This window comes from Bombus affinis, chromosome 6, assembly GCF_024516045.1.
Source record: "Bombus affinis isolate iyBomAffi1 chromosome 6, iyBomAffi1.2, whole genome shotgun sequence".
NCBI classification, from domain to species: domain Eukaryota; kingdom Metazoa; phylum Arthropoda; class Insecta; order Hymenoptera; family Apidae; genus Bombus; species Bombus affinis.
Genome location: NC_066349.1, coordinates 7,570,778 through 7,595,571, shown reverse-complemented (window position 1 = coordinate 7,595,571; position 24,794 = coordinate 7,570,778). Strand labels below are relative to the sequence as shown.

The 24,794-nt window shown below is 40.4% G+C and overlaps 4 protein-coding genes across 5 annotated transcripts in view; 2 read left to right on the top strand and 2 right to left on the bottom strand.

The window, feature by feature from the left end:
* The window catches only part of LOC126917944 (A-kinase anchor protein 17A), a 201,638-nt gene that overhangs the window by 132,298 nt on the left and 44,546 nt on the right, over positions 1-24,794 (top strand). The gene's annotated exons all lie outside the window — the stretch shown is intronic.
* On the bottom strand, positions 626-4,642 carry LOC126917952 (transcription factor Sox-21-A-like). The gene is made up of 2 exons (XM_050725437.1): positions 2,858-4,642; positions 626-2,367 (listed from the first exon to the last, which is right to left on the bottom strand). Exon 1 carries the CDS (start codon positions 3,980-3,982, stop codon positions 3,044-3,046), a length of 939 nt encoding a protein of 312 aa, XP_050581394.1. The 5' UTR covers positions 3,983-4,642; the 3' UTR covers positions 626-2,367; positions 2,858-3,043.
* LOC126917498 (galactose mutarotase-like) lies at positions 11,891-14,760 on the top strand. The gene is made up of 6 exons (XM_050724403.1): positions 11,891-12,559; positions 12,642-12,835; positions 12,900-13,073; positions 13,641-13,882; positions 14,228-14,453; positions 14,530-14,760. Exons 1-6 carry the CDS (start codon positions 12,421-12,423, stop codon positions 14,743-14,745), a joined length of 1,191 nt encoding a protein of 396 aa, XP_050580360.1. The 5' UTR covers positions 11,891-12,420; the 3' UTR covers positions 14,746-14,760.
* LOC126917937 (fibrillin-2-like) overlaps positions 15,071-24,794 on the bottom strand; it is a 32,341-nt gene continuing 22,617 nt past the window's right edge. The window contains exons 22-42 of one of the 2 annotated variants that reach the window (XM_050725381.1): positions 24,418-24,746; positions 23,632-24,058; positions 23,006-23,359; positions 22,810-22,923; positions 22,576-22,734; positions 22,205-22,419; positions 21,174-21,531; positions 20,954-20,973; positions 20,741-20,849; positions 20,384-20,668; positions 19,812-20,237; positions 19,316-19,564; positions 19,042-19,245; positions 18,834-18,959; positions 18,400-18,639; positions 18,160-18,332; positions 17,568-17,762; positions 17,388-17,492; positions 17,021-17,173; positions 16,730-16,933; positions 15,071-16,494 (exon numbers count right to left, since the gene is read on the bottom strand). In XM_050725381.1, coding sequence (XP_050581338.1) covers positions 16,273-16,494; positions 16,730-16,933; positions 17,021-17,173; positions 17,388-17,492; positions 17,568-17,762; positions 18,160-18,332; positions 18,400-18,639; positions 18,834-18,959; positions 19,042-19,245; positions 19,316-19,564; positions 19,812-20,237; positions 20,384-20,668; positions 20,741-20,849; positions 20,954-20,973; positions 21,174-21,531; positions 22,205-22,419; positions 22,576-22,734; positions 22,810-22,923; positions 23,006-23,359; positions 23,632-24,058; positions 24,418-24,746 — 4,667 coding nt within the window. In that variant the 3' untranslated portion in view covers positions 15,071-16,272. Of the gene's footprint in view, positions 16,495-16,729; positions 16,934-17,020; positions 17,174-17,387; positions 17,493-17,567; positions 17,763-18,159; positions 18,333-18,399; positions 18,640-18,833; positions 18,960-19,041; positions 19,246-19,315; positions 19,565-19,811; positions 20,238-20,383; positions 20,669-20,740; positions 20,850-20,953; positions 21,100-21,173; positions 21,532-22,204; positions 22,420-22,575; positions 22,735-22,809; positions 22,924-23,005; positions 23,360-23,631; positions 24,059-24,417; positions 24,747-24,794 lie in introns of both variants that reach the window. The other variant, XM_050725380.1, reaches the window with a different exon arrangement.

The following is a 24,794-nucleotide window of genomic DNA, read 5'->3' as shown; positions in this document are numbered from 1 at the left end:
TACGTGTATATAATAAGTATAGGTGTATAGGAAAGGGAGTACGACGAGAGGTGCCGTTTGACGAGAACCTGACGTCTCTCTGCTTTCTTCCCGCTTTTATATTTTCATTCTCTTTTCCCTAGGGCTAGCTGGTGGCTTTGAATAGCCGCTCCAGCCTCTTCAATGTCGCAAGGAAATTTGAGGTTACGAATTTTGTTCGACGACTCTCGCCATTGTCCCGCAGCTGGCGCGGCGTTGCGCTGTGCGAAACCTTCGTTCCAAGGATTTCGATCTTGATTCCAAATCGCTTTGGATCCGTACAGTACCTGACACTCGATCGATCTGTTCGACGACCTCGAATCTTTTCGATCAAATATCCATCTTAATGCTTTGACAGTGGTTGGGGTTGAAATGAGTTTTTAGGGGCAATCGCTGGTGCACTCGATTTTTTCGATTGATTCCAATGCATTTTATTTCTAGTTTTCAAACAATTGAAAATATTCGTGTCATTCTCGAAGTTCTTGAAATCTTTTTCTTCATAAGAGTTTTAATTCTGTTTGAGGTTATTCTTTTGTTTAATTCAATCGTAATACAACTCGTTTGATACCAGCTCAGATTGAAGGTGGAAATAACAAAAAGAAGTTGATTACTGAAATTCATAGAGTCATTTATTACTTTGATGTCTAAGTAATAATAAATAAAACCACATATATGATAAAAGATTTTGTTCGTTCCTTTTATCGACCCCCGTCGTTGACCGTTGTCGATGATAAAATTCTCTCTGTTCGACAGATCACTGTTAAAAATGAAACCAGCTCGTGTTAATTTCGATCGATCGCTCAACGAACATCATTCACGTTAGATGTGTTTTACACAGCCGTGCTTCAAAGAAATAATAACAATTCATTCATAACGAAACACAAATTGTACCTGGACTTAACACATGTATACACGTATAATGGACGAACTTATATATGTACATATATACACTCTTATCAATCATGTCGACAATTTTGGTTTTCGCTCTCGTACTTATACACTATAATATTAAAACGTGTGTACGTAACATTAAACATATAGCTAGTATTATACATATATTCCATACATAAACAAATTTAAACTAGGAGTAAAAGAATGAAGATATAGACTGAAAAGGACTAAAGGAATAAAAATTTATTCTAATACACGAATCTATTTTTCAGACATAATCTCTCTTTTATCCCGCTTTAAATAACTTCAATTACCATGCAATAATATAATACGTGTGCGTGCTTTAGTCAGAATAAGTGGTACAAAAACGTCAATTATTTAAAATTATGAAAAAACACGTACGCGTGGATTTATCATAAGTACCGGTAAGAAATACGAGTATACGCGGAAACTCGCAATAAAATCACAGTTAACGACTGGTCCATCTACATCCGGACCATAGTCAAAATGCTTTTAAGATGAGCTTAATAAAATGGTGTTGCGAACAACTAACAAGAAACGACTCGGAAATAATACATATTCTTACTCTCGTACCTATATATACTTTTACGAAAAAATTGGTTGATTAATTCGTTAAAAGTAATTATAGTTGAGATACGATCATATATGCTAATAGCATAAAACAAGAATACATTATATCCTCGAATTTTTTCTTGTTTGTCGTTGGAAACACCATTCCCCGGGATAGTCATAAATATGTAATTTAATGTATAATTCCCCGAATATTAACCATTATAAATTAAACCCCATAACAGAATAGAAATATAGCTTGTTTTTCACGAATTCGTATTTTTAGATCTTCAAGGTAGGTGATACGGTCGTTTGCTAAGAACGAGCCTGCTGTCCGTAGATCTCACTCTACATTAGTCATTACCTGTTTCTTTCATACAATTTTTACTTGTACACGTTTATACAGAAGAGTTTTTTGGAATCTTGAGTAAAAAGTTTCAATCTGTCTACTTGCTTAGCCGAATGCGAATGAGTAGTTATTGAGCAAAATAAGATCTGACGGATACACAGGGCGCGCTGTTTTACGAAATATCTAATTTCTAAAAACCATAAGCGAAAACGGCTCGTACACTTAACCTACGCGATTCGTGTATTTTACGGATTATTTACAATCGTAGAAATGATATATGGTAACGCTCGAGAGTCAAGAACGAGCAATGGGGCGTAAAGCGTGGACGGACCAAGCCATTTCCACCGACGTAGGTAAGTCGAGGCCTGTTCGAAATCAAAGGAGTAGAACAATAGATCGTAAGGCTTAGAGCTCGGAGAAAGGTGGCGCGCCAGAAGTGATCTCAAGAGCGCCGCGCCGCGGGTGTTCAAAAGCATTTTCTCGATATCATTCACGCAGGTCAAGATCTCTTTTGGTATTGATGACCGTAAAAGGCATATCTGCAATTAGAAAACATTATTTGAAAACAATACAGTTCATCTCACGGGAGGAGGGCACCGTCTATTCAAGTACAATTTGAGTATACAATGAAGCACATTCAATAAAGCAAAATGAATCCCGGGCCTAAACGGCTCTTTTGTTCCATCGTATTAATATGCTAATTCAATTATCCGCGTGGTTGCCGGAAAGCCTTTCTCGAACCCCGAATCGATCGACCTTGAAAATCACGCCTCCATTTCTCCTCCCACCTACGATCAGTAAACTAATTCGTAATCGGTAAAAAGATTCCCACGGTTGTGTCCCTTTGTGTGCGTTCAGTTCATCGATGTTTTTAGTATGTATCTCGTGTTTCAGCTCTCGAGCGCCGCCGATATAAATATATTACGCCGTTTTCCCGCGTAGGAGATCACAAATGCGATCAGAAATATGATATGAACTGAATGTGATCACGATATACGATTTTTAAAAACTAAATTTGCACGATCCTACCTATTCTGATAGAGTTACATCATAATAGTTCGCGAACGAATCTCAAATTTTGTGTTTCATCTGTTTTTCTGCTTCTCTTCTCATTCCAAATTTTATTCCTTTTTATCCATTAATCTCTTCTTGCTCCTAGGATGTATGCAAGTTTTCCGCCCCTTCTAACCTTCCTTTTTGTCTAAATCGATGGGTTTAATATATCACGGGGACTGGTCGACGTAGCTGTTCCATATCCAACGTGGTCGATGTAGCCGATGTAGGGACATGCTGATGGGACGATGGTATAGGAGTAGATCCTGGACTGCTTCCAGGACTGCTGGTCGTTGTCACAATACTTCCGGGGCCAGTTGCCGCCGAAGATTGAAACATTAAAGGTGGGTGAGATGTAGTCGCAGGTACACTGTGGTGTCCAGTTGGAAATAGTGGTCCCAGATGAGACGCCGTCGTCGGATACGGCTTAGTTGGTGTCGTAGGTGTGGAATAGAGTCCCGTGTAGAAGCTACTGACTACTGCTGCCGCGGAAGCTGCGTTATTGTTGGCTACATCTGCTGCCGCGTTCGTCGATGGCGATCCTGTCCCACTACCAGCTACCAGTTTGCTGAAGTGGACGGCGTCGAAGGCGGATCCAAAGTAGGGCGGCAGGGGCGGATAATCGAGAGGGTGTGGGTGGTGGTGAGAAACCGAGGTGGCAGGTGCAGCGAAGTAAGGCGGTAATGGGAAACTGGCGAAACTACTTGAATTTAGTGACACTGTTTTACCATTACCAATGGATACTGCAATCTTTGGTTTTCTTCGTGGACGGTATTTATAGTCTGGATGTTGCTTCATATGCACAGCACGCAGGCGTTTTGCCTCGTCGATGAAGGGTCGTTTTTCCGCATCAGAGAGAAGCTTCCATTCCGCACCAAGTCGTTTAGATATTTCTGAATTATGCATCTTAGGGTTATCTAATGCGATCTTTTTTCTTTGAATCCGAGACCATACCATAAACGCGTTCATAGGCCTCTTGATGTGTTGCTCCTGCGGTGTTAATGATTGTTGGTTTATGTCCTGGCCCATATGGTGAACGGAATGGAGGTCCATGCCGGAAAGAAACCCATAGCTGGGATGTTGTTGGTGAGAGCTTATCATACTCAATCGCCGTTATTATAAACGTGATAGATGGATGTGTTGTCAACTCGAATCGAACCTTTCGAATGTCTCTTTAACTTCGCACAATTGCTATATTCATCAAACTCAATGTCTTTGTTTACACACCAAACCACTAACGGAATTTTCTGTTTTTTCTCGTAAGTGTAAAAACACTGTATACAACTGACAAAAGAAAAGAAATACACGAAGAACGGAAAGGACAAACCTCCTAGGCGTAAGTAAACGAACTAAACAGCTGAACGTACGCGTTTCAACTGGCAATGTCGACTGAGCGTCGACTGACGAGCGACCGGTTTGTGACCTGCTGGGGGAATCCATTCCTCCTCTCTGTTTCTCTCTCTTTTCTCTGATAGATGTTTCTCTATCCACCTGGATTTCGAGGGCGGAACCGACGCAGAGCGTCGTACGCCGCGCCCACAAACCGACCCTCTTCACGCTATTCGTCGAAGTTGCTTCGGTGCACACGTACGTGTTCTACCCTTTCTCCCTAGTAAACGACACCGACACACCAAACGAGGAACAGCAGCAACCCCTCTGAGCCGTAGCTGAACCGAGGAGGGCTGCTGCTGCCTCGGAGACCGCGAGCTGCAATTATTATTATCGATTACCTCGATACGATGAAGTACAAATAGCGTATAGGCTGCCCGTTATTGACTACCTCTGTTCGTGTACTGCTTTGCACGCCAACGGCGACGCGATATCGCGCGATAATTGGTTATGCTTATTCCCACCCCTGTTCATCCCTGCCGGCCCACCACGACGGCGACATGGAGTATTCTTGGTCAACGAGCTCGAGCACTTTCGAGTGGATTAGGTCTTTCGTTTCGATCATCGTGTATTCTCCTCCATCTGACCTCGAAAGAAGCGAGTCTCGACCGGCATTTATATGATTGTCGTGATTAGAGTCTGGAATCTTGTTACGTTGACATTTTCGTTTCATTTGTTTCATTATTTGAAATTTTAATTTTTGTGCTTTACTTATGGCTGGTTCGTAGGTAATATCTAACGGGGTAACAAGGAGGTACCGACCTTTTTATTTTTTGAGCGAGGATTTTTAGCAGAATTATTTTTACTCTTCTGGAGATACATACACAAACTATTTTTTAAATTTTCATTTTGCGCAGCGGGTATTAAAAATTCTTCCTGTTCTATATTTTTCAATGACGAAATATCCATGATGCTAATTATTTTCCTTAATCAACAGTCATAAACGTTATTACTTCTCTTTCATCCTATCTAATGAAATTAATCGCGTTACGAGGCTAATAGTCTAACATAATTGCGAAGACGAAGCGTCGTTTCTTTGCCAGGCGACTAATTCAGGGTCGTCGTTTTGTCGAGTAATTAATCAGAATTCGTATGTTGGTGTCCTTCTTTCGCCCGGCAGAAACAATGAAAGGCAGAAATCTGCCGGTTCCTTTCCTGTGGGAAATCTGAGGAACAATGAAAAAAATCTCTCGACGACAGGCACTTGGATTAGAATGGAAAGCAACAGCGGCGAAAGGAGCGAGCGGTGCCCCTTTCCCAATCTCGACTCACCGCGCCCTCCGCTCCCAAAGGACATTCAGCAATGCGAACGAATAAAAGCTCCTGTGCTCTCTCCCTCTTTCTCCTTTTCACCCTTTCCGTCTCTCTCTATCGGTGAACTGCATTAGTCGTTTGTGCTTTTGTGTCGCGGAGGCGCGTACGCCTCGCTGCGGTGTCTCCTTACTTCGATTTTCAAATAATCGATTAAGCTTCCTCCGGCATTTTGGAACGAAGTGGCGGTCGACCGAACAGTATTGTATCGACTTAACGATTATTACTTCAAGAGTTATTCCAGTTATAACAATGAGATCGAACAGGACAATTTTTCTCGGTATATAATTTACGTATCTGCGGAGAAGTTTCTAGGAATGTTTTCCAGGGAATATTATTTTAAAGAGTTTTCGGAATTTATTCGTACGACCGTAGAGAATATTGCTGCGTATCTATTGTCTGGTCGTATAATAGCGAGAATCTGCCGAATAAAACTGCTATCAAAATCTGCTGCTATTTAAAAAAATCGTCGATGGCGCTCGCCGAAGCGACGTGGAACGGGAGGATGACGTAGCGCCAATAAGAGAACGGTAAACAGAGGGAGGAAGCGATTATAGCGCAAAAAAAAGAGGAAGGAGAGCGAGGAAAAGAGAGGAGCCGGACTCTTCCGAGGGAGGAAAAAAATCCGTCGGCGGATGGTCGCCATTCCGTCGGTCCGGATCCTGGGAAATACGTGCACGGTCCCCCGTGGACTCACACAAGTCGGCCAGGCTACCAATACACGTCCTATCTTTCTCTATGCAGTTAGGTGCAAATTGGTATTGAAAAATCTCGAAGTCAATTAAAACTCGAGATACAAAGGATTTGGCGAGACAAAATACCAATTATCTCATGTCCTCCGCCTCTGCCTGTCCCTTCGATTCCCTCCACCACCGCCCCCGAGGGGTGCAACGGGTTGGGCGGTGGGCGAACGAGGTGACTAGCGGAGGGGCTGAGAGCGCTTACAAGAATTCAATTCCATTAAGCATTGAAGTGAATAAAACGAGGCAGCTCAGCGTGGATGGGCATCTATATAACGCAGCTCGCATCTCGGTTATCTACCTAATAAAGGTTCGACTGCCACCCCCCGCTTATCCTCCTCTTTCTCCACCTCGTGGCCCCTGTCTCACCGAACCACCACCCTCTGCACCGGTTCTCCGCTACCCTCTACGACATAAAGCATGTGCCAGTGAGGTGTCTATGAGACAATCCCCCGGGATGACAATGCTTATCCCACGTATGAATGCCAGCGATGCTTCCTAGGTAATTTAAGTATAGCCTCCTCCCTCTTCTTCATCCACCCAATACACCCCAACCGCGTCACCCACTCTTTTCATCGCTTTACGTCATCCACCTTCAACCATTCGAGGAAACTGCATATCTTTAGGCGTGCACGTATGAAAACCTGTTGTCCTCGTTTAATGATTGCCATTAGGAACAAAATCTTTTCGCAGCCCACACCACTTTCCTCTTTCTCATCTCCCTCCTTCTCTGTCTCTTTTCCACTATTTTTCAGTTAGATAAGCAGAGGCTCTTCGTTTCTTCGGGTGCTGTGAATTTCGAATGAGTCTAAGATCCGTCTGGGGACTGCGCGTTAATGTTTTTGTACCCTATTGCCAAGGTCGATCTGAATGGTAGTGCCGCAAGAATCGCGGGACCCGAACAATCCCTGGCTTTTGTCTCACCGGAGATTACGATTTCGAAAGTGTAAGCTCGCGAATGAATTTCGCCTCGCGACTGATATATTTCTCTTTCCTACTCTTTCTTCTATCTACTCATCTATTCTTCTTTCTTACCCCGTTTGGTCTACCTTTAACTGCGATTTGATTGTGTTACTGGAACACTCACTGTGGAGAAACCAAAACAATTATATTGATTTCATCTTTGATTAAGTTATTCGCTTAATGTAGTATAAGTTCGAAGTTGAATGATCGATTAATTATGGTTGGAATAATTGGTCGGATGTATGAAATCAATGTGAATATGATGGGAAGCAATGAAATTAGCTTACTATGAAATGATCGAGCAACCCTGACTCAACTTTGACAAACTTCCTCCTTCCATACTCAGAACCATAAAATAGGACTTTGCAAGTTCTACGTGTTAGTTTGATACATATCAATTGAGACTTATTTTTCAACTTGTAATCTTACATTAAAAACGGCTGAACAGGTAATTGACGCCACTATCTGTGGTACACATTTACTGCAATCCGCTAACGTATTAAGCGTCACTATCCCCATTCAAAGAATGCTCCTCTACTCGCAAATCGAATAGAAACGTCTACAAACCTTCATCCTTCCGGAGATCACGTGCATTGAGCGGGGGTAGTTCTCACTGAGGTAGCGAAATCCCGGCTAATTAGTAATCGTTCTCCGCCTCCGTTAAATCCGCAGGTGCTCATCCTATCTAGACAGGACGCCGAGCATGTAATTCGGATGCGCTGAATTATCCGCGCGACGTTTCAACGTTGATCCTGCAAATTAAGTCGACTGCTCGACTCGGCCAAGCTGTTAGAAGCAACCTCGTCACCGTGAAGGGGGATCCGAAGGGTGGCGGAGGATGGCTAAGGGATGGTAAAGAGGGGTTGGTCCTGGAAACAGGTGGGGCAAAACGGGAACGTAATCGCAGCGTACTTTGGGTGATTATAGGCAATCGTAAAAGTACCAGAAAGCGGCTGGTAAGAGGGAACAAGACAGAGAAGAGGGGTTGGCATACGGGGAGAGGGGTAGGGCGGAAGAAAGGAAGGTGGAGACGGGGCGAGGACGAGGGATACACGGGCCCATGACGGTGCTACGTCGCCACCCCGACGTACACGCTCGAACGCGTTGCGTAATTAGCGACTGCCTCTCCGGTTTTGTGGGTGGGTGAGGGGGTTGTTGGACGGCTTGGATGGCGAGGGTGAAGTGGGCGCACCGTTACCGTGCATCGGGATTGGGGCACTCCCCGAGAACGCGTTCGAGTAACTGGCGATCGGCTGAAGCCCACCGCGTGCATGAGCAGTAGCGAACACACGTGCGATCTACAGGGTGGTTCTTCGTATAAGATGTGAAGCTTTTCGAGAATCGTTTTTATTAGTGTATGATTTGTCATTGATTCACTCTGGTAGTTGTTTGTATCATTGTAGCGTTTTAACGTTGGGTATGTTATTACGTATACCGGGTTATAGTTAGATACTTTTGAAGAGGCGATAATGATTCTATCGAAGTCTGAGTCAGTTTAACCCCTTACTTTATAACATCGAGTACCACTAACGGTACAATCTGATTTCCATTTGATAAAGGCAGGTTTTATTCGTAATAAGTTTTAGCGTCGGTTGTTCAGATCGAAGATTAGTAAATACATATCGTATCCAGTTGACACCGTATGATTGTACCTTTCGCACACAAATACGCGATTCGATCGCGCCCAACCTGTATGGAAATTAACGGTGACGCCTCGTAGCTACTTCGAGGAAGCCTCACGCACAAACGGCTCGTAACGATCAATTATCGGGCATAACGCTAGACTGGGAATCATTATATATCGCCAAAGCGACAGCGGATTTTACTACGTAAATAACGTCTTGGAGGGAGCGATTCTCGTGTTAGTCGGCCGCAGATCTGATTTTCCTCGTGGAGAGGGGCGAATTATGCGGTTCGTGGCGTCGACACTAATCCTTGTCGAAACAGCCCCTGGCACCAGCCAAGGAAATAGGAGTGAGGGGGCAACGAATGGAGAACCAAGGGGGTGGCGTAGACCGACGTAGACGCAATTAATGCAGAGAAACCAGCCGCGGACGTTGGGGGAAATTCGAGGAGGGCATCGAAGCTATGCCACGCCGTGAGACGTAATGACTAATTGAGATTGGAAGAGAGAAGGGAATAATACGATCCGGCTGGTCACGGTAAAACGCACTTTTTTCTCTTCTTTCTTTCTCTTTCCTCCTTTATCCTTCCGTTCCCTTCTCCCTTTTCTCTGGCCCTCACTCCTCTCCCTCGTGTCGATTACAAAGGATCTCTCGCCTGCAGGCACACCAATGGAATTACGAACTACGCTGTCGCGTACCTCGCAGAGCCCCGATCTCCGTCACGATTTTAATACGATCGATTTATCGGCCCGCTCTTAAGTATCTCGAGTATACCGATTTATAAATTTCTTCCGCTCGTTTTTCGGTTAGTGAATATTCATCTCGATATATAACGTTTACTCTGTATAGCTCGTATTGTTCGTACGATTAGGCATACAATAAGGTAAAGTGGGATTATTTGAATCAGAAGGAGATATTTGCGACGAACTAAGTAATTCGCGTGGTACGATACTGCTACGATAAATAGGCAAGTATATCGTGTACTTGACAACTCGATGGCAATAGTTACCTATGAGGATATAACTTCTATTTATCAAAAGGAAAATTTGTTCGAGTATTAACTAATATTAATGTCGTTTATTTTATTACTTACTCGAATCGTTTTCTTGTTTTTCATATTTTTTCTTACCGAATCTAAAAGTACTTTTTTCATTCTTATTCGTTATTTATGAACCAAAGTTCAAGACTGAATTGTAAAGTGTCGAAGCTTAGGTGACTTAAATAACTCTACCTTACCATAGTAAACTTTCTCTATTAAATTGCTGCCTATTGTCAAAGAGGAAAAGGAATAAAATAAGCAGGGAAATCGCGAAAGAAATCCCGCATATATACACGTAGGAGATGCATGAAACGAAGTAAATGATCCAACATCTTCCCCCGCGGTTCAAAGGGGTTGAACGACGTCGAAGTCCATCTTACCGGAACCAACGAACCCGGTAATGCGTCCCGGCTGCTTCCAAAGCGTATTCATCAAGCGGCGAGACAATTCCGGCGCGTGTTGCGATGCGATTTGTCACGATATCGCGGGAACGGTTCACGGCATCGATATTGTGCCGCGCACAATCCGCATCCAAGAGTGAAACAACGAGACAAGGCGGGCGAATGGGTAAGGTAGGAAGAGGAAGGTGAAAAGGAAGGAAGGAAGGAAGGAAGGAAGTATGGAAGGCAAAAGGAAAGGGAGTGACACGGTGGGAGGGCAAAAGCAAGCGGAGTAACCAAGCCAAGAGATTCCTCACACAAGGCAAGCGTTCGCTTGCGAGTGTACTCCATTCGTTGGCGCTGGGCTCGTCGACATTAAGATAATTACTTTCCAGCAGGACGTGCGCGTTCATTGTTGCCGTTACCGCGGCAGAATGGCATTATGCATTGTCAGGAAGAAAGTGAGGGAGTGCGTGGCTAGAAGGAGGGTGAACGGGGGTGCGAGGTAGTGCAAGAGGAGAGCAGAAGGGTAGAAGGTACACTCCTATACCTTATATATCTTTATATACCGTTGGTATACCTTAGCCCGTGGGTGGAGCATTATTCCGTCAGTTCCATGTTTCGCCATTGAAACTAGCACGAGAGGGGAGGGGGCTTGGAGAAGGAGGCGAGTTTCTGCTTTCTGTTTCTCGAGGAAGAGCCAAACGCCAAGAGGGGTGGGCATCTACCGATGTATCCAACAGCTTTCTCCAGACCCGACGCCATTAATGTAATTATTTCCACCGAGTGTTCCCGCAGCCTCGAAACGCTTCGCGGGAATTGAGACTGATCAGTCGGCTGCTGCGCCGAGAAAGAATCCGCGCTTTCCTCGGGGATGCGAATGCCTTCGCGGCTCTCCATTTTCCTTCTTCCATTTTTCACGTCCCCGCGCCCTGTTTCTCTGCGACACCTCGGGGCCTTTCCGCTCTCGACACTCTGTGTCTCCCTTCCACCCCCGTAATGCTTACGCGTTCGGTCCTTCATGACAACTGAAGGGATGGATGACTCGTCAGAGCGGTGACGAAGCGTTAAAACGAGACGCGCTTGTCGGATTTGTGTCGCTCGCTTGCAACCACGATAATACCCTGATTTCGCGTAATGGGTTTTGCTCGTAGTTTGTCGCTTTCTGATTCTCTCTCTCCCTTTTTCCCTCTCTCTTCCTCTCTTCGCCTTCTATCCGTCTGTCTCTTCTTCGTATTCCACCTGAAAATCGCGAATTCTTTTGTGGAACTGATGACACTTTGTGCGGCGTTCGCGTATACACACGCCTCGTTTCTTCTCGGAGCGCTTTCGAGAAAACACTTCCCTTTGAGGAGTTCCGGCGAGGAGCTATAAGAATCGCGGAAAGAGGGTGTCGACGCTGATGAATTCACGAACTCTTCGTTTCTGACACGCCGTCTAAATGTTTGAAAATGCATTTCTCGGAGGAAGAAATTTCCTTTCGGAAAATGTCTTCGCGTAAGAATAAATCACGGATTCCTTTCTTTGATGCATCATTGTGTACGAGTGACACTCGTTTTCTTCTTCCTCTTTCTCGACGCGAAGTTGCTGCTCTTTCGAACAGGTATTTCGGTTTCGTAACCTCGTTGAATGATCGACGGTCAAAATTGTCCGTGAAAACTGGTCGGCTGAATGGCTTTTTAACCGGAAAATTGAAAAAGTGGAGATGCAAGCGGGATAAATTGTCCGTTGAGGATTAAATCGTTCGGAAAAAGAGAGTAAATTCGTGTTCACGTTGCATCATGTCCGTAGCGGAAACATTTATCGAGGAAGATGGTTTTGGGCTCGTTCCCAGGCCAGATCGTAATAAATATAATAAACCATTCGAAATTGTTAGAAGGTAAATCATACATATGTTACCGGCCATGAGGACTCTTATACTCGTTGCACTATGGTTCACGAAAGTATAAAATAATTAAAAAGTGAAAATTTGTACTGAATATTTCTTTCTAGACAACAAACGTTCTAATATGAAAACTTATTTCCGGCAGTGCACTCGATATTTCCTGTTTTCCTACTTTATGCTTCCATTATTTGCTCCGCCAGATACACAATGACGAACAAACACAAAGCATCGGTGCAGTTGATATCTTGGGGCGCTGGTATTCAAGCCATTAAAGTTCCAAATCAATCAGGAATTTTAGGTGATGTTGTTCTAGGATTCGACGATATGGAGGGTAAAAGAAAAATTCGTCAAAAATTCTTTAAGTGTCAAAAATGAACAAACAATTTGATTATTGTTTTCGAGAATTCATTCGTGAAAAATATAATCAGGTTATTTGAAGAACAGGTACATAGGAAGCATAATCGGACGAGTGGTGAATCGCATTTCTTGTGCCAAAATGAGGATTGAAAATAAGATTTACTGTTTATCTCCGAATGATGAAAATGGCGTTGATCATTTCAACGGTGGCTTCGTTGGATTTGATAATGTTAATTGGAATTCTTGCATAATGAAAAAGCATGTGGTGAATATTTTCATAATTATCGTTTCAGTTATCAGTTTTTATTCCTATCCTTTTAATGCAACAGGTTATGTCTCACGTAAGTCCAGCAAAATACGAAGGATACCCAGGAGATATGTTAACGCAGATTAAATATTCTTGGACCGACGATAATCAACTTCTTATGAATATTCGTGCTACTGCTACGCAACCAACCCCTGTTAATATTGCTTCTAATTGTTTGATGAATCTCGCTGGCCATGTAAAGTTGCTATTAACATTACCTACTATACTTTACAACCCGTTCAATTCTATTTATACAACATTATCCTATTTTCTGCTTATGCAGCATGGTTTTAATTTCATGCTTTATTATAATTGAAGAACTTTTTTGAAAAATGGATCTATAGGTGTATATGGTAAATATGTAAGAGCTGAATGTATGTTAAACATGTTTAAGTCACTATTTTATTTATTGAATCCTTTTTTCCAGAAAGCTTCTCTGAATCTGGTTTGAAAGTAAAAATGATTCGTTCGTTTGAAAGTTCGTTTCGATTTACATTTCGATTCGATAATTTATCGAATTATATAGATGTCATTTTGTTCCATAATTTTTTTCCATCTCTCAGGCAACTTGAATATTCCATCCTTCCAGAAGCTGTCAGGTTTTTCGGCGGAAAACATTTCAATATGATCTCTCATGTCGATCAAGTTTTTTAAAAATCGGAACAAACTTTTTGCAGCGACCCGATATATATAATAAAAAATAAAATCACAGTTATTAAAGGACAATTGTTAATTAAATTATTTCTTTCTGTTTTTGCTACAGGCTGCTGGTTCACGCGAATTGAAGAAACATCTAATTTCGTTGAACGCAGATAGCTGGACACCTGCGGATATTAGGAACAATTTGCCGACAGATGCTATATATCCAGTTGATCGTACAGTGTTCGACCTACGTTTACCGACTCAGTTAACCAAGAGGCGACTTTACATCGTACCAGGGGGTGGTTACAATCAAAATCTCTGCATAAATAGTCCCAGCAGTTGGTCTTACCGATTTCACGCTAGGTAAGTATAGAAACAGTCAACTTACATACACAGTCGTGGAGTAAACTTTACCCTTAGTTTTACGATCAATTTCTTTTTATAGCGATTTACCTGTTTCTTTTTTTAATTTTATTATACTATCTAGCTACTTAACAGTTTCATACTATTACCATTGTCCAATAATATTATTTCAGGTATAATTATAAATCTATAATTATAAATCAATAGAATAGTTTATTCATGATATACGAATTTATAGCTTTTTAACGTGTCAACGTTATTACACAGCCGCAATATAAAACTACCCCAAAATCTACTAAAGTCATATACCCGTATGATAGAAATATAGACATTTGAAATTTGCAGACGTTTGATGATACAGATGCTTTATATTAACTCTCAGTTACTTTCCATTAATGTATTCCCCTTTTTCCCTCTTTTTTCTCAAAGAATAATTCACCCTGGTTCAGGAAGAACTTTAGAAGTATATTCGAATCATCCAGGACTGCAATTTTCCACCGGAAACGATTTGCCAGATCCTGATTGTAATTATCCACCTGATTTTGAGGACTACTGTGATTGCACGGATAATGTTAGATAACTTACTTTTGAATGTTCATGATCAAAATCATCATAAATCTATGAAACGTTGAACATAATCATTACAGGAGCCGAAAATAAAAGAGCAACAGAAAGAAATTTGGGGGAAGGATGGTGTACGATATCAGAGGCACGGTGGGTTTATTTTGTCACCACAAAACTACCCCGATGCGGTCAATATAAGCAATTTTCCTCCTTGCATACTTTATCCTGGTCAAGTTTACGCACACGATGTAACATATAAGTTTGGTTTACTGTCAGAAAATTTAGACATACCCACTTGAATACTTACTAATAAAAAGTTCAACCGTATGAACCAACTCATGACAACATCATGATAACATTAATATTTTTCTGAATCACTATTTCTTGCTCCGCCCATCAACTACAATTTAATAATTTTAATTTGTAGAAATTGAAATATTTATACCACAATGGTGGTATTTTTATCCGAATTATAGGAGTTTTTCTTTATATCCAAATACGTACAACGAGTTAATTTATCTACATGTACCGATAATGTTGCGTTTGCGCAACTTTGATCAATTATTTCACTATTTGATCTTGAATAAATTTAAGGTATATCAACGGATATTAGTAAAAAGAACGTAGATTTATAATACATATATTTGTGAACCATCTCGGCTGGAATAATCTCCTTGTCCGCGCCGATTGTACAAAATTATCCGTCATAGTCTCAGAAAATTATTCACATATTTATCGTAAGAACGATCGAGTGTGTTCGCCTTAATGACACAATTAAGGTTACACAGTGATCGCTATTAATTAAATTGTACATATTATCGGGTCGATTAACATTACCTTCCTTATATAATTCTCTTTTAATTGTCCTGAAGGCACTTTGTGCAACTGTATGAGAGAAATATAGACATTTATCGAGAACCATCTACAATTTTGGTATAAAATTACCGATCTCGATATTTGTGGGTTGATAGTCTCGATTAACCCTATATGTAGACAATCAAAATGCTGTGAATATAAATTTATAAAGAAGTTTTACTATTTAAAATTTTGCATAAGTTTTGACGTAAAAATATCGAATGATCGAATGAATCCAGAGCGATGTTTGCTAGAAAATAAAAAGTTATCAAAAGAATTGCCAATGCTAGGGTTAATTTAATCTATGATCTCTACATCAGTTCGCGCTAATTCGTTTTGTTACCTGCTAGTAGACTATAAACGTTTATAAATATATAAAGCTATGTCTGTATATGTATACATCTTTTTCATTTACTTAGGTTTAATAGAAAAATTCATTTCCGTTTTGTACATCCCTAGAGTGTTATTACTACGTGTAACATGTTACTGCGGGCAGTTAAAACATACGGCAGAGATTCTGAGGGCAGTTTCGTGTTTCCATGTGTTTTTTTATCATTAACCTATTCCTTTTAATATTTTTCTACAAAACATTTGCATTCTCGATTATATACTCGATTATTCTCGATTATTTCAATCGTTAAATCTCAAACGATAAAAAAAAAACATATCTATCGTAAAAAATAAAAATGAACGAAAATACGTAAAAGCAGAGGCAGTGTTAAAGAATCATTTTACATAGCAACGTAAAAAGAAAGAATAAGAATAATTATTTGGCAGTGAGACGACGCGAGTCAGGCTGCAAATGAACACAAATTTCAAAGCGTCTAATTCGAGAAAGGAATCGTGCCTGTATAATACTCAGCCCGGCAATCTCTCGTTCCCGCTCGGATTAGTTTCCGTTTCGATATTCTGAGTGGCAACGTAAAAATTGACTAAAAGAACCGAAACATCGAGCAACGTTTACCTAAGAATTACTCGGTTACTATTAAGTGTACTCTAAAGGTCAGAGGCCTTTCCCAGACCTCGTTCTCCTCGCTGATGCCGTTTCGTGGACGTCCATGGATTACCAATCGGAATTGACCAGGTTCCTTTAATCGATTGCGGAAGTGAAGAGCCGATATTCCATGCTCGTTCACGATCTCGAAGTGGTTGTCGTTGTTTCCTTTAACTATCGTGTATTCCATGTCTTCGTCCTGCAAATAGGTACAGAAAATTATAAATTGTGGGAGGAATAATTTTAGAAATAATTGCTTTTGAAGTTAACGTTGATAGAAATTAGAATTCTTAAAAGTATTTCTGTTGAAGATACATTTTCGCGAAATGAAAAATCACGAAGTTTGTTATTTGAAATCGGTTTCTCGAAAAATACGCTTTTCTCAATTTTGTCACTCTTCTAACAAATCGACGATACAAAAATTTTAGACGAACCTTGACAGCCGGTTGCAATTTAATGATTCTCATTCGGTGCCGGGTCTGTCTCAGACTGATTTTAAGAACATGTTCCTCGCCATGATGGTGCCTTTTCGCTGATCTGGCGAACCGCCTCTTTATAATTTCGTTTCTTCGTGCACTCAATTCTTGGTCCATCGATTTCGATCGTGAGTCTCTTCTGTGTCTTCCTTTGCCATTGACCTGTTTAAAAAACAGCGATCGACTCTTTTCACCTGTTCGTTCGATCGAAGTAAAATGATTCAGTTTTAAGATCGAGCTTTGAGATACCTTGCAAGAGAAGCAACCTTCTGTCGATATAGTTTTATCATCCGCAGGTGGTATGTGATAAGGATCTGGATTTATCACGAAAGTGGGCGCGTTGCTAATATCTTCGCCGTAATGTCCTTGCGATAGTGGGTTTATCGTCGACAGACAATGACCCTGGTCGTCGAAATGAAAAATACCAAATTCAAATAAAATTGTAGTTTCAATTAAAAAATGCAAAATCCGTGTATTAAAATTAGATTACGAGGTTAAAGATGCAAAATTCAAATATTGAAATTTAAAATATGAAGTTTAAATATTACAATTAAATTATTTTACAAATGCAGAATTCTTCTTTTGTTTAATCTATTTTTGTTTAAATAACACGAACCTGTCCAATTCGTTGATATCCAGTGGGGCATCCACATATGAAACCGTTTGCTCCATTGGGAGTGCATCCAAAGGCGCAAGGACTTCCGATGCACCCGGCGCTAACCTAAACCCACCAGCATCTCTTCTTTAACATCCATAGTACTTCAAATTGTGATTGTTCCTGAACTCAGACACTTACCTGAACACATATTTGCAAATTACTATCGAACTGGTAACCATCCGGGCAGCCACATTTATAGCTACCAATCGTGTTGATGCAAGTGTTGTCCCCACATGGGGATGTGTTACATTCGTTTTCGTCGATGCACTGATTATAGTAAAGATGTTGAACGAATCCCTCGGGACATCCACAACGGTAGCTTCCCATAAAGTTCTACGAGTGTGATTAAGTAATTAAAAGTTTACTAATCCCAGTAAACATATAGTATACAATACTTCATAAAATTCCAATAGAGTTGTGTAATCTTACTGATCTTGGAATTTTTATATTTCAATGTAGCCTTCATTTTAACAATACAAAAAGGTTCTTAATATTCTAAGAAATATCTTTAATATAAAATCGAAAAGAGTAATCATACGTATCAATAGAAATTCTTTCATATTTTTCTTAAACATCAGATATTTTTCGATGCCAGAAAAGTAGAGAAGTGCAGCAGTGTTAAATTTAAATGATACAGTCTCGTTACTTAGAATTAGAATTTAAGCGAAGACTATCGTAGGTATTTAGATATTCAAACAACGAGTAAGAATTATTTTTCTATTTCGTTTACCTGACAACCGTGTTCGCACGCGGTATCGTCGGCGCACTCGTTCTGATCCACGCAGACTCGTCCAGATTGATCAAGCTTGAATCCTCTCGGACAAATACAACGGAAACTGCCAAGAGTATTAATACAAGTGCCCGGTTTCGGACAAGTTCCCGCCTGGTCGCACTCGTTTATATCTAAAAGATATCGAGTTAAATAATTTCCAATAAAGCTGACTTAAAAGTTGCTTAACTTTCTACGAACCATGACAAGCATCTCCATCTTGCGTATAACCTTCCTGGCAGCCACAAGTGTAACTGCCTTGAGTGTTGATGCAATTCTGTTGGCACAGATGATTTCCAGTCGCACATTCGTCCAGATCCCTACAACTGACGCCATCAGGATTTAAGATGAAACCGGCAGGACAGGAACAGATGAAACTTCCTTCTGTGTTCTGGCAATTATATTTGCATGGCCTTGGCGTTAGCTCGCACTCGTTTATGTCTGGAATTGGACGTATTTTGTGAAGTCAATTTTATTGATAGATAATTATTGATGATAATATGAGTATATTGCAATGTCATTGGGTGTATTTGAAGGAATCTTATATCTTTGTATATTCTATTGAACGCTATGTGCATTGTGTGAGTTTTTGCATTTCCAAATTTCTAATTATCCTTAATCTTACGAATACCTACCAACGCATTGGGTTCCAGATTTATCAGCCTTGTAACCCTTATTACATACACATCTATAAGAACCAAGCGTATTGATACACAACCCGTTTCTGCACAAATCAGGAATCGTTTTACATTCATCGATATCTGAAAGAAATTTTCGTTTTCGGATTATATATAAGTTGAATTATAATTGAAAATTGTTCCACTTGAAGGAACATTCAAGTACCTTGACCGTCTATTGAAAAACCTTTGTCCAAACAGAGTTCGTTATAATTGTCGGAATCTTTGGATGGGCAAATCTCACAATACGGGCCCCAAGCTGCGCCCATTGTGCAACAGCAATCTGCTTTTGTCACTGTCTTTACGTCGGAAGCTCTAGTGGTGCATCTGCCAGCGATCGTTTGCAAGAAACAATAACCTATCCTGCGATCTGAAAACACAATTTTGAAACTTAATATCGAGTAGTTTAATACTTGTTTCCCTTTTTTAATGTTTAATACCTATGCAAGATTTTCCATCAGGACTCTGTTCAAAACCATCATAGCAGAGACATTGATAACTAGCCTCTAGATTGACGCATCGACCATTTCGACATAGGCCTGAATTAATTGCACATTCGTCGATATCCTTACACTCGTCAGCCATACCGATTTGTTGATATCCAGGTGGACAGATGCACATAAAGGAACCAATAAGATTCTTGCATTGATACTTGCAATTGTTCGCTGGTGTTGCGCACTCGTCCACGTCTGGAAAGATAATTGTACAGCGTTTAATCTCTTGATTTAATTGCCAGAAATCGCAGAAAAACCGTGACTATATTTCTCGTATTATTTTTTAACACTATAACTACATACTTAGGCGCGAATAAAATATAAGTATCAATGAAATGAAAGTAAGATGCATGCGAAAAAATGTATAATGCAAAGAGAAAAACAAGCTTTATTTTCCAAAAATTTGTTTAAATGATACGTTGTACGTATATAATATTCATACCTATACAATGTCGTCCATCGGGAGCCAAAGTGTAACCATAAGGACAAATACACCTGAAAGAACCAGGCGCATTGTGACACCGGAACGCGCACTGGTTGCCGATTTCCAGACACTCGTTCACATCTTCGCAAACTTGATTTACTCCAGGAGTGAATCCTTCGTTACAGGAACACTCGAAACCACCGTCAATATTCGTGCACGTTCCATTGCCACAGATATTTTGTTGGGACAAGCATTCGTTATTATCAATGCAACGCCTGCCACTTGCATCTAATACGTATCCAGAGGGACACTCACATCGGAAAGAACCATCAGTGTTGATACACTCGCCACCGACACAGGCGTCTGGCATGAACAGACATTCGTTCAAGTCAATCCCTGTGTCATCTCTGCCTGGTCCCTCCGGACATAATCTTTTGAATTCCTCTGTATAAAAAAATGTACACAAAAATTTAATTAGATTTAATTATCTATCGTAGTTCATCCTATGTATTTTGTTCTATTGTTTAATTAATGATTTTGATCATCGTTTTATTCTTAAAAAAATTATTTATAATGGAAGAAATACTTACCGCTGTCTTCTGGAGGACACTCTTCGCAGTATTTTCCCCACGCTTTTCCCATAGTGCAACAACAATGTTTTTTAGTCATCGCGCCTGTTCGAGGAGAAGAACATCGTGCACCGTGTCTTATATACCGATCGTAACAGAGTTCTTCTCTGACGTCGATGCACCGCATCGAATTTGGTTTGTCGCTTAGTTTGTATCCAACAGGACATTCACAGATCACTCCTCCTTCTGTATTAATGCAGCGACCATTTTCACAAATTCCTTGCGTCTCCTCGCATTCGTCCACATCTGACATATAAATTCCAATTATAATTGAAATATTCGAATCACGTTACGTAGTCTGCTGAATACTTTACTCACCGACGCACTTCTTTCTCGTGTGATCCAACTCGTAACCCGGAGGGCAGTTGCATATGTACGATCCCATCAAGTTCTGACATTTTCCTGGTGACGGACAGAGTCCAGGAATCTGATGCAATTATTCGTTTTGTGATATTTTCAACAAGATTTCAGTCAGTTACGGTATTGGATTAGATAGAATCGTGAAAAGTTTTGTTCCTACGAACAACTTACTTCGTGACACTCGTCGATGTCTCTACAGTGCTGACCATCTTGGGCCAACACATAGCCATCAGCACATTCACAGTTGAAAGCGCCAATTGTATTTCGACATCTTCCATTGCGACATAGGAATGGCATTATTCGACACTCGTCGATGTCTGTTCAAAAAGTTTAGACATTTTAAATCTGCGAAATAAGAGCAGAAGAATTCTGTGGATAAAATAGAATTTACCAGCGCAATCATTATTAGGGCTTAGCTTGAATCCTTGATAGCAGATGCATTTGTACGATCCAAGTGTATTTACGCAAGTTCCATTGTTGCAAATATTCGGATTGCGTTGACACTCGTCGATGTCCACGCAGTTATCTCTATCTCTCGTTAATGCGAAACCAAGACGGCAGACGCACTGGAAGCTACCTTGCAAGTTGTTACATGCACCATTGTTGCAAATTCCGGGTCGTTCGTAGCACTCGTCGATGTCCACACAGTCTCGTTGGCTGAGGCTTAGTTTGTATCCTGCTGGGCAAACGCATTCGAAGTAACCTTGCTTGTTTATACATTGCGCGTTGCCACTGCAAGGATTTGGAATCTTGAATGAAAAAATAAAATAGTTGAATAAAAATATTTTAAGAAATGTACCTAAATAGAAATAGCCATCCAACGAAAGAAATTATTCAATCAACACTGAAAAATATACGTATAACTAAAATGTGATATATATTATATGTAGTATCGGGGCCATAAGGCCTAAGGTATCGGCCGAACCATAAACAAAGTACCGTTCATCATCAATGTACTATTGGATCTTTTTAAGTGGACAATTTTCGTGAAAAGGCTGCGTGACCTTGACCACGGGCTTCGGGATACCTGTTCCGAAGGACGGAAAAAGGTAAAGAGACGTTAGGGAGAGTGTTAGTTGAGATGCCGGAGTGAACGGATGCCAAGAGCGTGTAGAGTGTGGAGAGTGTGGAGAGCGTGTGGAGTGTGCGGAGTGGGCAGAGTTTGAATTGGGAAGCAGAAAACCGCATGCGAGAATAGAACGTAGAACAGCATTGTAATCATTTCGTTGCTCCTAATAATATATATTAAATCAAAACATCATTACTTGTCCTTTCTCTCTAAGACCCATTTGGATACTACATATATAATATAATAATAAAGATATAATTGAATTTTTGTTATCACTTGATTCCTAACTTTTTACATTTAAGGCAATAGTATAGATCGAAAATTATTTGAAAGATTCTGTTACGTTGTTTTACCTGCAAACATTCATTTTCATCGATACACTGATGCGAATCCTGATCATACACGTATCCTCGATCACACTGGCACTCAAAACTGCCAGGAGTATTCATGCAACGACCGTGAGTGCACATTGTTGGCATAAGAGCGCACTCGTCGATTTCTTCCGTATGATTCGTTATGGGATTCATTATTTGGCCTGGTACCATGCCACATAGAATGTCGTGCTCTCCTAAACGATATATTTAATCTTAATAATTAGAGGTTAATTCGTATTAATATGACAATAATTATTAAGCGAGATGTGATGGAAATTCAAAAAGCAGGACATCGATATTTTATTAATCTCTCTAATGGGTATCTTATTAAAAAGTTTTTCGGATCTCACGAGTTCTATCAGCTGGACATTTCTCACAAGGACTTCCCCATGCAGCTCCCATGGAACAGCAGCACAACATTTTCGTTTGTGGTTGCATCATGGGATTGAAACATTGACCATCCTCGTAATTTAGGTAACACGATTCCTTTCTCATATCGACACATTCCTCTGGGAAAATATTCAAGTTTATTAAATGTCGGAAATTTTGTTACACATATAATAACACGAATGATATTTGCTTACTTCCTCCTGGCATTGCCATATATCCTTCTGGACATTCGCAATGATATTTTCCTTGATCGTTGATACAGCGACCTACTCCGCATATTTGTGGATGCAAAGCACATTCATCTATGTCTATACAGATGCAAATAATTAAGCTATAAGTTTCTTCAGATCCAAAGTACTTAATAATTAAAATAATTAAATTCAATGATACCTATACAACTGGTTTTAGTGTCATCCAAAATAAAGCCCTCGTTGCAGGAGCACATAAAGCTACCAAAAGTATTAGTACAATGACCATTCTGACAAATATTCTCGTGTTCCTCGCATTCGTTGATGTCCTCTAAAATGACAGTCTCCTGATTGGGTCTGTACCCGGAACCACCGGGACATAATTCCTCGAATTCTTTGGTTCCAGCGCGGGGACACTCCTCGCAGCGATTTCCCCAAGCGTTGCCAATACTGCAGCAACAGGTCGCTTTGGTAACTGAAGAAGCTACGTCGAAGATGCACTGCGGTCTTCCGGTACCGTGTTCGAAGCCGGTGAAACACGTTGATTTTCGTCTATCTGTAATATTAAATTCACTTTAAAAATTTGTAGAAGTTGAAAGAATTTTGGACATCCGATGCAGACGACGAAAATGTTTATCTTTTTATGTGAGAGATGATTCTTTTTTTAAATATTGTAAAATATTACAATTAGTACAAGTGGATAAATTTTATACGAATATCAGTTTCCATCACCAAAATTTCCACTTATTTCCATTTCTTTTGCTGCACTGAATGCACTGATTTAAGAAGTTAATTCTTAGAAAAATCAATGTAAAAAGAGTCACTTACCTACACAGGCGTTTCCAGCTTCGACTAACTCGTAATAAGGCGGACATTTGCAAATATATTTCCCCTGAGTATTTATGCACGTGCCATACTGACACGACTGTGGATTCTCACATTCATCGATATCTGTACAATTTCCACCTGAACCATCCAACTTGTAGCCTTCGTTGCACTCGCAGCGGAACATACCGAATATATTCTCACACCGCCCAAATACACAGAGATTACTGAACATCTCGCACTCGTTTATATCCACACAAGTTTGCTCGTTATTTTCGTCAGGATGCATGAAGCCCATTTCACATTCACATCGAAATGATCCAGGGTAATTGAGACAGTGTCCATTTTCACAGAGAGTATTGTCATTGGCGCATTCGTCGATGTCCTTGCAGGCATAGCCATCGCCTCTAAAGCCAGCGTCACAGACGCACTAAAACAATTAGAAATCTTTTTCTAATTTCTTTTATTTGCTTATGCAATAAAATTGATTATAATAGCGATCCTCTAATTGTTTCGAACATGTATGTATAATATTGAATACGAGAATTCTATTTGCTTGAACTCTATTTATTGAAAATGTTACGTATTGCTTGATTAAATGAATTTCTACTGACTGATCCAATTCTTGAACTTATATTATTTAAATAAAAAATCATATATGTGTGAAGAATTGATAAAATTCTATATTATTATTAGTTATATCAACTACTCATTCTCCAATATATGTGTATGCGTAGGTTCGGATAAATATCATTCCACTGTATCTTATTTGATTTATATAATGTGTACCTTAAAGGATCCCTCGGTATTTATACACTGCGCATTAGAATCGCATCCTCCGTTATTTGTTAGACACTCATTGATATCTCTGCACTCAACTCCATTCCCTACAAAACCTTCATGACACGTGCACTCATATGAACCTTGTGTGTTCTGACATTCCGCGAATTCGCTACAGGAATACGCGTTTAAGAGACATTCATCATCGTCGGTACATCCTGGACCTTGGTCTGGCTTCACCGAATATCCTTCTTCGCATCGACAATTGTAAGAACCAATGGTATTGTAACATTCACCATAGCCACAAATGTTTGGCCGTGTGGTGCACTCGTCGACATCTGAACAGTTATAACATCTGGGTAATTAAATGTTTGAGATTTTGAAAG

Excerpts from the sequence above, each read along its gene's own strand:
- LOC126917498 (XM_050724403.1), top strand. The coding sequence starts at position 12,421 with ATGACGAACAAACACAAAGCATCGGTGCAGTTGATATCTTGGGGCGCT. Across the intron at positions 12,836-12,899 it reads GCATAATGAAAAAGCATGTG|GTTATGTCTCACGTAAGTCC; the intron begins GTGAATATTTTC and ends TTAATGCAACAG. Across the intron at positions 13,074-13,640 it reads TGATGAATCTCGCTGGCCAT|GCTGCTGGTTCACGCGAATT; the intron begins GTAAAGTTGCTA and ends TTTTTGCTACAG.
- LOC126917952 (XM_050725437.1), bottom strand. The coding sequence starts at position 3,982 with ATGATAAGCTCTCACCAACAACATCCCAGCTATGGGTTTCTTTCCGGC.